At 34.9% G+C, this 15,802-nt stretch overlaps 2 protein-coding genes across 2 annotated transcripts; one reads left to right on the forward strand and one right to left on the reverse strand.

Moving 5' to 3' along the window:
• Nucleotides 1-1,514: 1,514 nt before the first annotated feature.
• Nucleotides 1,515-8,397, forward strand: LOC11414896 (sucrose synthase 2). Its single transcript, XM_039829821.1, has 16 exons — nt 1,515-1,795; nt 3,005-3,137; nt 3,532-3,683; nt 3,798-3,990; nt 4,128-4,246; nt 4,365-4,581; nt 4,749-4,844; nt 4,954-5,127; nt 5,296-5,412; nt 5,517-5,683; nt 6,134-6,358; nt 6,672-6,993; nt 7,072-7,316; nt 7,386-7,524; nt 7,832-7,982; nt 8,112-8,397. Exons 1-15 carry the CDS (start codon nt 1,695-1,697, stop codon nt 7,868-7,870), a joined length of 2,439 nt encoding a protein of 812 aa, XP_039685755.1. The 5' UTR covers nt 1,515-1,694; the 3' UTR covers nt 7,871-7,982; nt 8,112-8,397.
• Nucleotides 8,398-8,494: 97 nt separating this feature from the next.
• LOC11413893 (serine/arginine-rich-splicing factor SR34) lies at nt 8,495-15,722 on the reverse strand. Its single transcript, XM_024783678.2, has 6 exons — nt 15,582-15,722; nt 13,998-15,448; nt 13,554-13,638; nt 12,959-13,042; nt 9,939-10,218; nt 8,495-8,881 (listed from the first exon to the last, which is right to left on the reverse strand). The coding sequence occupies exons 2-6, from the start codon at nt 14,876-14,878 to the stop codon at nt 8,865-8,867; spliced, it is 1,347 nt and encodes a 448-aa protein (XP_024639446.1). The 5' UTR covers nt 14,879-15,448; nt 15,582-15,722; the 3' UTR covers nt 8,495-8,864.
• Nucleotides 15,723-15,802: the final 80 nt, after the last annotated feature.

Genomic DNA, 15,802 nt, shown 5'->3' on the forward strand with positions numbered 1-15,802 from the left:
GAAGTTTAATCGGGTATCGGTCGGTATCCCGTACGTAAAATTTATTTAAAAATTAATTTTACTTTAACATAATTAGCACAAAAGTATGATATGTAAGTGAATAATTGATACATATTCTACCAAACTTCATGATGAGTAACCATAATAATATGTCTTAGGATAAATTTTTATGAGTTAACATAATTTTTATCTTTAGTATATTAAATGTTAAATAGTGTTGCAAACTCTAATTCCACCCTTTTTTACCGGCCTAGTTAATGTTTATAAAAAAAAAATGTGTAAGGAAACAAACCGAATAACACATGACAATATTTCACAACTTTTATCACCGCCACTCATGTTTTTGTTGAAATAATATTGCTTCTAAAATATACAATACTAAAGTCTTTTTTTTTTTAAGGCATTGACGCCCTAGCAGTTCCTTTTCTGTTAGCAATTCATTTTTATTATTTTTTTTTTGACGGAATTCATTTTTATTATTAACATGTTCCTTTTTTTTATAACAAATCTTTCAAATTATTTATTTTTTTCTTTTAGTTATCACATAAAAGTTCCTTTTCATTTTTTTCTTTCGGTTATCACACAGAAGTTCTTTTTCATTATTCTGTTTTCTTTCGGTTATCATATACCAGTTCCTTTTCCTTTTTTATAGATTTAGCGGACCTTGCGCTTAGGACCAATTTCTTGGTGCAAGCTTTTGTATATTTGTTTCTTTTGACATCGGTGTTCTTTATGATTTGTCATTTTTATTGTGTTGATTTCCATCTTTCATTACTTTCATTGAATTTAATTTACATTTTTGTTGATGAAAATTGAATGTTGTTGATATGCTTTTTTGAGATTATACATGTCAATCACTCTTGATCAACATTTAATTTGATTATTTCAATGAGTTTGAATGTAACTCTACATAATATAACCAATTTGATACTTACATATTAAACTCTACAAAACTCTTGCATCACACTGGTTAGAGTCTAGTTTTATAGGGTAATTAAAACTTTTCAATGTATGTTTTTTTTTTAATAGTTGATTTGATTTCAATGGTAAAATTAATATCATTTTCTAAAATGCCTTTATCAATCATAGTTAGTGAAATACTTCTTTTATCTCTTATTAGGTGTCTCATTTGAGTTTTACACATGTATTAAGAAAATAATAGTACTGATTTCAATGATCAAATATGTTTTATTTACTAAAACATTATTATTAATTTTTAATTAGTGAAATAGTAGTTATAGTTGATTGAAATGCAATAAGTAAGAGTATATTAGTGAAAAAGAATAATAAATGTTGTATTGAAATCGTAAAATGGATAAATAATTTGAGAAAAAGGAAATTATAAAAGAGGACGTCTAATTTATGACGGAATGAGGAGTAATTAGAGTGGTATTTAATAAATGAGGATATACCATGTTATTAGAAAAAATAATATGCATTTGATAGTTTAAAGTGAGAATTAAAAAGGATTGGTAAAAGTAAAATAACAAATTTTTGAGATCAATCCACATGAACTCTAATAAGGTCGAAAATGGTGGGTAGCCGTAGAATGATGAAAACGTGGTGTGACAATAGTTGTGTGAGATGCGAAGTTTGTAATGAATGGAATGAAACAAGCCATGTATCAAATTCTCACTCTTTCATAGCATTTTGAAACTTGAAAAGAAGAAGAAGAAGATCATAGTATATGAATCATGTCTCAACCTCCTAAGCTTGTTAGACTTCCCAGTATCAGAGACAGAGTGGAAGGTACCCTCTCCGCTCACCGTAACGAACTTGTTTCCCTTCTCTCCAGGTTGGTTTTATTTCCTTCTTTGTCAACCGCGCTATTCATTCGTATAATCATGTATCTTCTTCATCAAGTTAACCTGAGATTCAAAATGTTGGTTGCTTTAGAGAAGAATTGAATCTAATTTGAATCTAAAAATTGGAGTTTTTTATTCTAGAATTAATTTTTACACTCAAATTTATTGTTCGACTCATTTTTACATGGAATGAATATATCCAAATATAAATTACTTTACCTTCAACTCCCTTATATTTTCATTTAGATAATCAATTCACTCGAAATCAATTTTTACCACTAACACACACTAAGTTTGATGAAATCATGGTGGATTCTGGGATTCTTTTGAAGCTCGAAGTGTAATTTTTGCTAAATTTGCGGCGACACATTGCACTAAGTTTGACGAAATCAATGTGGTAATTGAGATTTTGTTGAAGTTTCAAAGTGCAGTTTTTTGCTAAAATCACGGTGGCACAACTTAAATATTCCAAACACACTACTCCAATGTTTGGTATTCCTTTCTCACGTCCCTATGCGCTTCCACTGGGAAATTAAAGAAGCTAGGAATTGTGGAGTTTGTTGAAAGCGCGTCTTCATCATGAAAATCCAACTTTACAAACACACACGCTACCAATCCAAACAAGCATGTAATCTTTTGTCCCCATCATGGTTTTTAAACAGTGTTATAAACTTGTAAATCGAGTGAATATTCATTGCTATTGTCTTCTTTGGGTCGGATAGTGGGCAAGTTTGCTTGATAGTGGCAATGTTTGAGGTTCTGAGAATTGCAAAATATTTGTTGGGTTAACATTGGCCCTTGAGAATGATATTTTAAAATGCAACAGTGATTTTTTTGAAGAGTTAACGAATGTAGTAAATCAGTTTGATATTGACATCCAATGAAAATATATTATTTTGCCACATCGCCGCGCTTTTGTAACTGCATCTTGAGATCAAGGTGATGTTAACAAGATAATGTTCTTTTTTGGTAATGAACATTTGGTTCTCTGTTGGATGGGAGGTAGAGATGAGAAATGAGTGTTAAACATTTTTTTTATATTTTGCGGTTAGATGATGAATTTGGTGTTTAAATGCGTATGCCTGTGTGTGTGTGTGTGTGTGGATCTTTAAGATGACAATAAAGTACTGATTCGTTGACTATGGCTTTTAGTGTACTGATACTTGCCTAATTGCCGATGTTGTGTTTGAACTTTGAAGGTATGTAGATCAGGGAAAAGGTATTCTGCAACCCCATAATTTGATTGATGAGTTGGAAAGCATCCATGGTGAGGGTCAGGCCACCGAGGATCTAAAAAATGGCCCCTTCGGTGAAATCATCAAGTCCGCACAGGTGAACTTACCATGGACCTTCTAATAATTTTTGGTGGCTCTTAGTAGTATGTCCTATTCTTCAGCCTTAATTTAGTCACTCTATAAGTATATGCATTTTTTGTCGAAACGAAATGGTTCACAAACACATTTTTTGCAAAGCTTGATATCTTAGGAATATAACAACATATATCATTTAGTTTGAATTAAATCTAGTTGTAATTTGATAGTGTGCCTACAATTGGTTTATCATTTTATCTACTAAATAGTATAATGGTCAGGATACTCTGCAGTTAACACCTTCACAACTCTAACTTTCAGTTATAAGATTTAAAACTTGCATACTTGGACCAGCACTTCATCTGTAAAATTAAATTAAATATGGTAATAAAAGTGTAACATGATTTTTGTGGCAGGAAGCCATAGTTTCGCCTCCTTTTGTGGCAATTGCAGTTCGTCCACGGCCTGGTATTTGGGAATATGTCCGTGTGCATGTTTTCGAACTTAGTGTGGAGCAATTAAGTGTTTCTGAATATCTCCGCTTCAAAGAAGAACTTGTAGATGGAACGTGAGAAACCCTTTTCTTAGTTTATGCAATAGACAATAAACTCTCTGACCATGTGGAGTAAGAGTAACTTCATGGCTGTTTTCATGACTGGTTTGATTTTATTTTACACAACAGGGATAATGATCATTATGTATTAGAGCTTGATTTTGAGCCATTTAATGCCTCATTTCCTCGACCAACCCGCTCATCGTCCATTGGCAATGGTGTTCAGTTTCTCAATCGTCACCTCTCTTCGATTATGTTTCGGAAAAAAGATTCATTGGAGCCTTTGCTTAATTTCCTCCGAGCTCACAAATATAAAGGCCAAGTAAGTTCACTGTGCTAGCTATGCACCTTTTCTTGTAATGAAGTGATGGTATTAGATGACATCAGCTATAGTTTCAAGGAATGCAACTTGAGGCTGCAGTTTTTCTGTCCCAATTCCCACTTATGATTATGGTGCAGGGACTGATGTTAAATGATCGTATACACAGCATTTCCAAACTTCAGTCTTCTTTGGCCAAGGCTGAGGATCATCTTTCTAGGCTTGCACCCGATACACCCTATTCCGAGTTAGAATATGTGTAAGATTATCTTTGATAAAAACCGGTTAACATGTCTTCCTCCTTGCAGAGTCGTCTGCAGTTTTTGTTGTACAACATAGTCAAATGTTTTTATTTTTTGACTCTTGTCCAAGTGTAGATTACAAGGAATGGGTTTTGAGAGAGGTTGGGGTGATATAGCCGAGCGGGTTCTAGAGACGATGCATCTGCTCTTGGACCTTCTTCAGGCTCCTGATCCTTCTACACTAGAAACTTTTCTCGGGAGAGTGCCAATGGTGTTCAATGTGGTTATATTATCTCCTCATGGTTATTTTGGGCAAGCCAATGTCCTGGGTTTGCCTGACACTGGTGGGCAGGTATTCTTATTTATCATATATTGCATTATAATTTTTAATCTGGACGTGTGAATATCGTTCGTTGTCCTTGGCCTTCTTTATCAGTGTGTTCAAATCTTTTGCATTGGTTGCGAAAATATTGTGTACAAGCATAAGCATGATCCTACATGAGATATTTTTGTCTGCAGGTTGTATACATACTGGATCAGGTGCGTGCCCTTGAGAACGAGATGCTCCTTAGGATCAAGAAACAAGGACTTGATCTCACACCTAGAATTCTAATTGTGAGTGTGTAACTACTTACACCATTTCTTCAACTTTGACTTGGATTTTCGGTAGATGATTTTTTTTCTTCGGTTGAAATCAAATTTTAGTTTAATTTTTGTTGTGAAGGTTACCAGGTTAATACCTGATGCAAAGGGGACAACATGCAACCAGCGACTAGAAAAAGTCTGTGGTACCGAACATACTCATATTTTGCGAGTTCCTTTCAGATCAGAGAAAGGAATTCTTCGTAAATGGATCTCAAGGTTTGATGTGTGGCCTTTTCTTGAGACTTTCGCACAGGTAAATCTCATTCTATATGTTGAACTATTGCCTTGTTATGAACTTTTATGTTGGAATCAATGACTTCTTATCTTAGTTTGGGCGTGAGAAAGATCTTTAATAATGAAAATTTATCTCAAATGTGCTATCATTTTAAATTTAAATATCGGTAGTTGTATGTGTCAACAGGACGCTGCTAGTGAAATTGCTGCCGAGTTACAAGGTTATCCTGATTTCATCATTGGAAATTATAGCGACGGGAATCTTGTTGCATCTTTACTGGCTTGTAAATTGGGAATCACACAGGTTGTGTTCTTTCTCCATTTCCCTCTTGCTTTGCCATGGAAATGTGAATCTAATGTTATCTTCTGATATTGAAACTTACTGGATTTAAACGTCCATATTTATAGTGCACAATTGCTCATGCACTGGAGAAAACAAAATATCCAGATTCAGGTACTTATTGGAGGAAGTTCGATGATAAATACCATTTTTCATGTCAGTTCACTGCTGATCTAATAGCCATGAATAGCGCTGATTTTATCATCACCAGTACATACCAAGAAATTGCAGGAACGTAAGTTTTCATGATATATAAACAACGTTTCTTTTCTTTTTGCAGGCTCATCAGTTCCCTTGTTTATATAAACATTTATTTTCTTTTGCAAGCTTGTGCTTGAGATTGCAAGTTTGTTTTAGCAACATAAGCAACCAAACAGCACACTTCCATGTTATCTTAAACATGATTTGCTCCTACCAGTGGAAAACTCTCAATATCCATGTGGCATCCTATAAGATAATTAGTTGTGTCAATATCCCTTTGATCATACATATATCTCATTATGGAACACGAGCTAGTCACCATTTTTCTACATAACACTCTTTGATTTTTTATTTTTTTTTACTGAACAATCCCTGGTGCTAGTTTTCATTTCTTTTTTCACCCTCTTTCTAATGATTTTGCTAAATTTTTCATTGTGCTAATGCTCGTTACTTCATTTACTTATCATTATCGTCGTTCTTTCAGAAGGAATACCGTTGGCCAGTATGAGAGTCACGCTGCTTTTACTCTTCCTGGGCTCTATAGGGTTGTTCACGGCATTGATGTTTTTGATCCTAAGTTCAATATTGTCTCTCCCGGAGCAGACATGTGCATATATTTCCCCTACTCAGAAAAACAGAAAAGACTTACAGCTCTGCACGGTGCAATTGAAAAGTTATTATATGACCCCGAGCAGACTGATGAATACACGTGAGTCTTTTTCTATTGAACAAATTCTGAATTTGGTTAGTATACTTGGGGAAGGATTCATATCTTTTGAAGTAATAGGTCTAATTTAATGATTATAGGTTGCTATCAGTTGTCTAGAAGATCAATATGAATGAAAGTCTGTTTTGTTCTCTTGTGAATGTGATGTATCATAAGGGATAGTAATATTTAAAGCAGTTGTAAGAAATGTTATGCAACACCTCACTTTTTTCATATGTGAAGTTGTCAATATGACAAGGTAAAAATGGTGAGAGTATTTAGCTGATGTGTTGATTTTTGTTGATATGGTTGCAAGTGGTACGCTGAAAGATCGGTCAAAGCCCATAATATTCTCCATGGCAAGGCTAGACCGAGTGAAAAACATTACCGGGTTGGTAGAAATCTATGGTAAGAACAGCAAACTAAGAGAACTGGTCAACCTTGTTGTAGTAGCTGGTTACATTGATGTAAGTAAGTCCAGGGACAGAGAAGAAATAGCTGAAATTGAAAAGATGTATGATCTCATAAAAACATATAAATTAGATGGTGATTTTCGATGGATTGCTGCCCAAACAAATAGAGCATGTAATGGTGAGTTGTATCGTTACATAGCAGATACTAAAGGTGCTTTTGTACAGGTATCTACTGTCTCCTTACTATTTTGGTGATCCTGCAGACATCATTTGTAAATTGTAACAATAACTACCTTGCTGCAGCCTGCCTTCTACGAAGCTTTTGGTCTTACAGTTGTGGAGGCCATGACTTGTGGCCTTCCGACATTTGCAACTTGCCATGGTGGCCCAGCTGAGATTATCCAGCACGGTAAATCAGGATTTAATATTGATCCTTATCACCCTGATAAAGCTTCTGACCTGTTGGTTGAATTCTTTCAACGATGCAAGGAGGATCCAGGTCATTGGAATAAAATTTCTGATGATGGTCTTCAACGAATTTATGAAAGGTATATATGATCTTGGTAAAAATTGTTTTTTTTTATAAGGATGCTTCGTAATAAGTAAACAATATTCAGGTACACATGGAGGATTTATTCTGAAAGGCTCATGACCTTGGCGGGAGTTTATAGTTTCTGGAAGTATGTCTCCAAACTAGAGAGGCGTGAAACTCGGCGATATCTTGAAATGTTCTATATCCTTAAATACCGTGATTTGGTGAGTGATATAGTATTTTTTAACTTGGAATATTATATTGTTTGAGTTAGATTAGTCTTGATCATAGTTTTTTCCCTTTGTCAGCGTTAATGTATATTGGTTGTAGCACCATTTATACTCATCTAACTATATGTCCAACTTTTCTTTTTGAACAGACAAAAAAAGTTTTAGGAAATTATAGGGTTGATATAATGAAGGGTTATTACTTTGCCATCTATATGTTCTATTCCTAATAACAAGTGTGACAGAAACTAAAGAAATCTAATACTAACATTATTTTCAATTTTTGTGATCCACTTCAATCCAGGCCAAGTCTGTTCCACTGGCAGAGGATGATGCAAATTAACCGAGCGGCATCTGCCGCAACCAATGGTGGGAACTATCAACTATGAAAAAAATATAGTCTAATAATGTAGATACCAAATTTCTGCTTCCAGACAGTAAGTAGTCTTATATATTACTCCCTCCGGTCCTATTTATAAGAGAATTTTGGGTCAACAAAAGTTGATGTATCTAGTTAAAAATTCAGTCCAAATACATTCACTTTTGTTGACCTAAATTTCTCTTATAAATAGGACCGGAGGTAGTAGTATAGATGAAATTTTGTTTCCAAATTATCCCATGTCTTATGCTGACTGACTTTTACCTGGAAATCTTGTTCTGCTGGAATAAGAGTTTCAGGCAATCTAGTTAATCTTTGTTCAATGTGATTGTGATTATCTCTGAATTGAACTTATGCTTTGCTTAGCAGTATTAATTTTGTTAGCAGTATTAATCTTTGTTGCATGTGAAATACACCTGCCACCTGTGAAGATTATTGCTCCAAGATTGATTTGAATTTATTTACTCAATAAAGTCATGTGTACCACTTGATTCATGTTCTTTAAACCTTATACAAGGTTGATTCTGGTCATTAAAACCAAACAAACAAGTATTTTTATTTTTTTAATAGGTTTTCTCCAACGAATAATGAATTCAAAGTTTGAGTTTTACTCAAATCTATAAATGAAACGGCACTTTGTTCCAACATGAAAATACCTCTAATAAAGCCTTGTTTTAACTTAAAAGGCTTTTTAGTTGCAAGGGTCAACTAAAAAATCTGTATGCTTTCTAAACATCTGCTTTCTATGAAATGTATACCGGAAGAGCGCTAATGGAAACAACCGCTCTCAAGAAATTACAACGAAATATTCAAACAGTTTTCCTTTCTACAAGGACATTTCAAGGTGAAGTTCTTCATAAATAAAGTAAGATATAGAAAATAATGCCAGTAAATGATAAATGTCTATTTGGTTGTCTATCCAACTAGAAGCCGTGGATCACGCTCCTGATGTCTTCAATCAAAAGCAGGGATCACCTACAAATTAAAAAATGAAAAAGAAAAAGAAAATAAAATGCCACATCTAATTGATAGAAATACCAAATAATCACTAAGACGCCAAATAGAATGTCTCTGCAACCAAACCACATTTTTAATGATTTTAGATGATCGGTTTTGAGATGTGCAGGCAAGGAGGTTTTATGGAAAAACAAATAAAATAAAATTGGCAATCCCAAATCATATCATATGTATGAGAGAGAGAGAGAGAGAGAGAGAGAGAGTGTGTGTGTGTGTGTGTGTCGGGGATGTATAAAATGAGAAGACTAACTTGTGGTGAGAGATGAGAGCAATAAATTACAACCGTTGGATTAAAATTAAGGGTCGAAATATCTTTTCCAATTAAATCTGTACAGAACTGCCGAAGCACACAAACAAAACAAAAAAAAAGGTCCCCCTTCCTTCAATTGGAACCCAGAAATATCAAGGGAATATTATCCAAAAACCGTTATGGGTTCCTCTCTTCCTCCATTCACGATCAGATTCTTAATAAACAATATTTCTTTGCTCCTCTGTATGTAACTTCTTTCAATCTTCAAAATATTCTTCGAACCATATTTGACCTCATAATTTCATTAAGATGAGGAGAAAGCCCATAAAATTCCCAAATCAATAATACCCTTGATGCTATGTTATTTGCCATGCTATTTAATCATGGGGCGATGGGTATGCGAAAATTAAGAGATGAATTAATGGGAATCAGAAAATTAATTGAATAAATAACATAGAAGAAGACAGACATGTAAGGGAGAAACACTATGCAGAATGATTGAAGGAATGCAGAGCGATTTTTTTGTTTTGTTTGTGTGCTTCAGTAGTTCCGTCCAGATTTAATCGGAAAAAATATCTCAATCCTTGATTTTAATCCAGCGGCTGTAATTTGTTGCTCTCGTCTCTCATGTATTAAGTTATAACTTAAATGTAGTAACCAAAAAAAAAAAAAACACTTAAATGTATTAATATAACTTGAATATCTACGTGCCCTATTGATGTATTAAGCTGTAGTATTACAAAGGAAGGAAAAGCCAAGATTTACCATCTTTGGGGTTGTTTCTCCCCTTCAGTCTTTCCCCTGCAGCTTCTACATAAGCTTCTGCAGCTTCCTCTATGAGGGCTTCCACTTCAGCAAATGTGGCTGCCTCTTGTGCAGACACGGACATTATCATTGCTAATTGAAAGTCTAACTCAGACTGTGTGGGGCTATAGCTCAAATCCCTGTCACAGTTCATAGAGGCATTCTGCCTCCCTTCCAACGCGGGTGATTGTCTTCCTCTTTCTGGATATGCTGAGGTAGGTGCAATCCTGTATTTTTTCACCTGAAATATAAAACTCAACCCATGAGTATGATCTGTAATTGAAACCAGTAAATATGACATATAAAAATGAGAATAGCATCCAAAATGGCTCACAATAAATGTATAACACTAAATCAAGAAAAAATATTGATTCCTAAAATATAAAGAACAAAAACTATTTTTTATTCACATCAGAAAATACTAATTTTTTCTAAGTCTACACTAAAAAATGTAGAGTTGTATACTATATACTAGAATCTCAGCCCAAACTCACAACCAGCAGCTGTATCAAAGTAACAGAATACAGATAATAGAGTAAAACAAGTAGCATGCTTATTTCAAATAGATATATGCACAATACTACAAGGATTATTTCTCATCATTTCAACACAACAAGTCACTATTTTCATTTTAACTTGACATCTTTCATTTTTCCTTTCAGTCTCTCTCCAAATCCTTGCCCTTAGATTTTTTTTTAGGGTTAATAGTGTTTTTGGCCCCTGTAATATGGTGCACTTTTGGTTTTAGCCCTTGTAATTTTATTTTTTTTAGATTCCACTCTTGAAAAATGAAGATTCTTCAGGATTGGCCCCTCACCCCAATGTGTCAGCAGAATCTCCTATGTGGCAGTGACGTGTCAAAAAAAAAAAAAAATCATGCCACGTGTGTAAATTAATGTCCACGTCATTTATAATTTAAAAAAAAAAACTTAAAATTTTAAAAAACTTAAAATTGTTTTTTCTTGTAATTAACTATTTTAAAAAACATAATATTTATTTTAAAAATCAAATTATTCTCTATTCATCTTCTCTGTTCCTCATCTTCTTCTCCCCCATCAATCTTCATCCCTAACCTACACCTTCATCCAGATCATCAACACCAAACATTAATTTAACCCAATTTTTTTTTAATTTCAATTAATATACAACAAAACCCAAAATAAAATTCCAGCAATAACAACAAAAACCCATTAAACCAGTACATAAATCAAAATTTCATATTCAACATTATCCTCCCCCTTCTCTTCTCTCTCTCCGTTCTCTACTCCCTTTTCCCTTCTTTCCTTTTTCATTACCCTCTTTTTCTTCTTGTTCTCTCTTTAATTTTCTCATAAAATCCTTATCTCTCTTCAATGAATCTAAACTCATTTTCGGTAATATTGGGTTTACACAACTAGGTTATCTCTTTTCTCTATTTTCACCCATAACATTCAATTCATCATTACTAACCATGAAATCCTTATCTCTATTCAATGATTCTGGATTTCGTGAAGTTTATGGGTTTCACCATTATTGGGTTTCTGAACTCGTTATTGAGGTAGAGAGGGGGCTTTAGTGTTGAATCAAATCGAATTAAATACTACCCATTTTCGGCGACGAATCGAACCAAGGAAAAATTCATTTTCGGCTTATGTTGTTCTATATTTGTTGTGATTTTATGATTGTTTTTTTTAGAAAAGAGAAGGATGAGGAAGAGAGAGATTGGAACCGAGAGAGAGAAAGGACAATCTCCAGCACCCGAAAACAGAAAAAACCACAACAAATAACTACAATCTTCAGCACCTAAACACTGAGGGGGCATGGAGAAAATAAGTGTTAATGACGTTGAGATTAGTGATTGTGATGATGTTGATGTTTATGTTGAAGCTGTTGTTTTGATGCATTGTGTTGATCTTAAGAACAAGTTGAGGTTTATTCTTTTCCTGAAGAAATAGATCTGGATCAAGAGAAGAGAATAATTTGATTTTTAAAATAAATGTTATGTTTTTTAAAATAGTTAATTACAATAAAAAACAATTTTAAGCTTTTTTTTTAATTATAAATGACATGGCATGAAGAAAAAAAAATTGACACGTCACTGCCACGTAGGAGATTCTGCTGACACATTGGGGTGAGGGGCCAATCCTGAAGAATCTTCATTTTTCAAGGGTGGAATCAAAAAAAAAAAAAAAAATTACAGGGGTTAAAACCAAAAGTGCACCATATTACAGGGGCCAAAAACACTATTAACCCTTTTTTTTTATTCAGCTATTACTCCATATCTGACCCAATTTCCACTCCGCAAACTCAGACATACAGTCATATAAGGTAATACCAGGGTTTGACTAATATGTAGGTTTGGAGCCAACCAGACCCCACAAAGTGACTTGAAAGGTGAAGATTGCCTGGACATTATAATTTCTATTCAAGCCTTATCTCACACCAATGTGAGCGTTGAGTTTTTTGTAATACACCTGCTCACGCCCAACACTACCAAACTTGGTTCATGGCTAATTTGGTGCCCCAATAATGTGTCTAGGATAGACAGTAATACCATCTTGTGTTTTTGGGCCTGATTCAACTCCACCAAACCAACTTCTAAGATGAGGATTGCCAAGGATATATAAGCTCTACTTAGGCCTTATTTCTAGCCAATGTAAGACTTTGATTTTTCCCAATACTAATTCACTACATCTTAGAGTAAATGTTTGATTTTGCATTTGTCCATAAAAAACAGTATTGTAGAGGAGAACCCACTCCCAAAAGATATGGGATGTAAAAATAGGTAAACCTCTACTATAAATAGGATATCCATGTTTCAATCTCATTGAATATTTGTTTTCCTACATTAACCCATAGGATAGTGAGTTGTGACGTGCACCCACACTAGTGATTGGACAAAAATACAAACAAATGTATTGCTGAAAACAAATGCATTTATGACAATTTTTATTGTATGTTTGCATTAGATGGAATAGTTATGACATAATGAAACATGTTACCTTGATCAGTTTTCCACTAGATGTGAGAGACTTCAGTCTTGCTGACAGCGACTCTTTGAAGTTTGAGGGTGACCCGTGGTGGTCCTACAGAATACAAAGTGGTGAAATTCAACTTATGTTTAACACAAACAAAATTGTATAAAATAGAGAAGTATCCAACCAAATGGAATGCTATAACACTTTAGTTAGTATTCTAATAATCAATATAATTTCATTTCCTAACCACATAAGATTTAGTCAATTCAAAGTTGAAATATCATCATAGATCACATTCTACCAAAAGCGGCATTTGAAGCACCTAAGGCTCAAGATGCACTAAGCTATCAAGGCTCGCTCTCAGACAAAGTACTAACCAGTATTTGTACTAATATCAACTCCTAATCATAATTAAAAAAATAACATCATTGAATATGGACGAGAGATTTTCAAAGATATTCTAAAATACTGTTCAGGTAGAACAATGATTTTATGTGGATATTTATTCCGTGTTGTAACATCTACAATCATAAAGTTAGAATTACAGCATGCCAACAACCGAATTAAATGAATTAAAAGCAGAAAAGATAAAAGAAGGGCTTAGAAACCAGAATAATACCTCTATGAAATTAGCAATCCTTGTTTCATTAGAACCACCCACCTCATTCAAGCTAGATATAGCCTCCATTATAAGGTTATCCATTCTGTTTAACGTAAACACGGTTAAGCATACACCGTCGAAATAAACACAAACCATTACAATTTACAGCAAAAGGAGGAACAATTTTTTTTGTCACAACATTTTTATTTATAATAATGTAATAAAGCCACTACCAATTACCAAATAAACCCAAACAAGGAACCAAATACTAAGTTTTGAAATTAACAGTCTACTACCATACAAAATTCAGGTCCATCAAATTCCTCAAGGCCTAAGATGCCCAGAGGCAGAAGTCTCAACCCAAATAAGTGTTTCTCAGCCAACGTCAAATATTACTAGAAAAAACTTTGTAGCCAACACTAACCATCATCCACATCTTTACTAGTAACAATCAGAGCTTACCTGGACAAACTCTTGCTACGGGTCCTGCTCCTACTTGGACTCCTGCTAGCACTGTGCTTTTTGGGGCTTTTATTACGCAGAGGTAATGGAGACCTAGGCCTTGATCGTGGTCCTGATAAAGAACAGGATCTAGATCTGGAGCGAGAACGAGAAACTAATCTTGCTGGTGAACGTTGTGAGGATTTACCCTTAGGAAATTTGCTTTGGCTATGTCCTGGACTGTAGCTACGGCTGCGGCTGCACCTGCGACTGTGGCTATATCTTCTTCCCCTAGATTGAGAAGGGCCACGACCAGGACTTCTAGAGTCCCGACTCGAATCATATTCCCTCACATGAACGTAAGACCTGGAAAAAGCGTTCTGGAACTCAGAGCCGTCAAGGTTTTTGATAGCATATTTCATATCATCGCAGTTCGTGTAATCCACAATCCCAGTAGTAACCCTTCCATCATGAACAACCTGGGAAAAGCAAACAGCCCCGGCTTTTCGCATGTGATCCTTAAGATCCTGGCAGGATGCAGAAGAGGGCAGTCGATTGACTAGAACACGATATTCAGAGTGACTGGATACTCCTCGACCACCCTGGCCATTGCTGTGAATACTGTATCGATCTCTTGAAGATGAATTACAATAACCAACATGTGCAGCTTCGACCCGTAATCGGCACCCATCAAAATCATAGCCATCACACTCGCAAATTGCATCGTCAGCATTTAGAGCATCTTTAAACACTACAAATGCATAGCAAGGGGGTCTTGGCGGAACCTTTAGATCAATGCGAGTTATGTGACCATACTTCATAAACAAATGTTTAACTTCTCTTTCACGGATATCGCCAGGTAGATTCCCAACATAGACAGTTCTGCTCAAATGTCTACTCATTCTTTTCTTCTTTGATTGAAGGGAGAAATGGGGATCGGTGGCGTGGCCGCAAGAGCTTGGAAGAATTAGGGTTTTAATTTTCGGGGGTGAGAGGGTATTCAACAAAAAGGGGAATATATATTAAAAAAAATATGTAAATAAATGAATCCTCTACAGTTGATAGATGCGGCGGATGCTGCTACTGAGTTTCTCCCTTGCCTTTTTGCAAAAAGACGCCCCAGGGTAGTAAAGTCTCGTTTTGTGTGTTGGCCGAAGTGAATAATTTGAAAAATTATCTTCCACTGCGGGGTTAATTCGCAAAATTCCGTTTCCAATTCCATCGAGAATTGAATGGAGTTTCCCCGTATTTCGACTAGAGAATCTAACATAGATATTACTGTCGATATTTTGTATTAAGTATCAAGAATTGAATGGAGTTTTCCCGTATTGATGGTCCAACATTTATTCAACGTTTATTAAGTATCGAGAATTGAATGGAGTTTTCGACTAGAGGCACTTGCCACGGACACTTGTTAAGGAATCAAATATCGTAGTATTGCATTGAAAGTTGTGTAGTCAATTCTCAAAAACCTGAAAAGTGTCAATTTTAACATAAAACTTCCTTAGTTGGCTTCCTTAACAAGTGCCCTGGGGCCCCTAGGGCACTTGTTAGCATTTTCCAAAAATAAACAAATAAGCACAAGAACCAACAACATTAGCAAACCTTGAGATTGACATTTGAGCAAATATATAAGACACGGTTAAACTCTGGATTCTTGAGTACTGTACACCATTTACCCACCCCATGCTTGACAACTCCAGCTTTACTCGCCGCTTCCTCTTCTGATGTCCAATTCTGCTTAGGAGCACCCATCTAGAGTAACACAAAAATTCACTTTCGGCTGCAACCAACATCATAAATTATACAAATATCAAATTCATCTC

Source organism: Medicago truncatula, chromosome 1 (assembly GCF_003473485.1).
Source record: "Medicago truncatula cultivar Jemalong A17 chromosome 1, MtrunA17r5.0-ANR, whole genome shotgun sequence".
In the NCBI taxonomy this organism is placed as follows: domain Eukaryota; kingdom Viridiplantae; phylum Streptophyta; class Magnoliopsida; order Fabales; family Fabaceae; genus Medicago; species Medicago truncatula.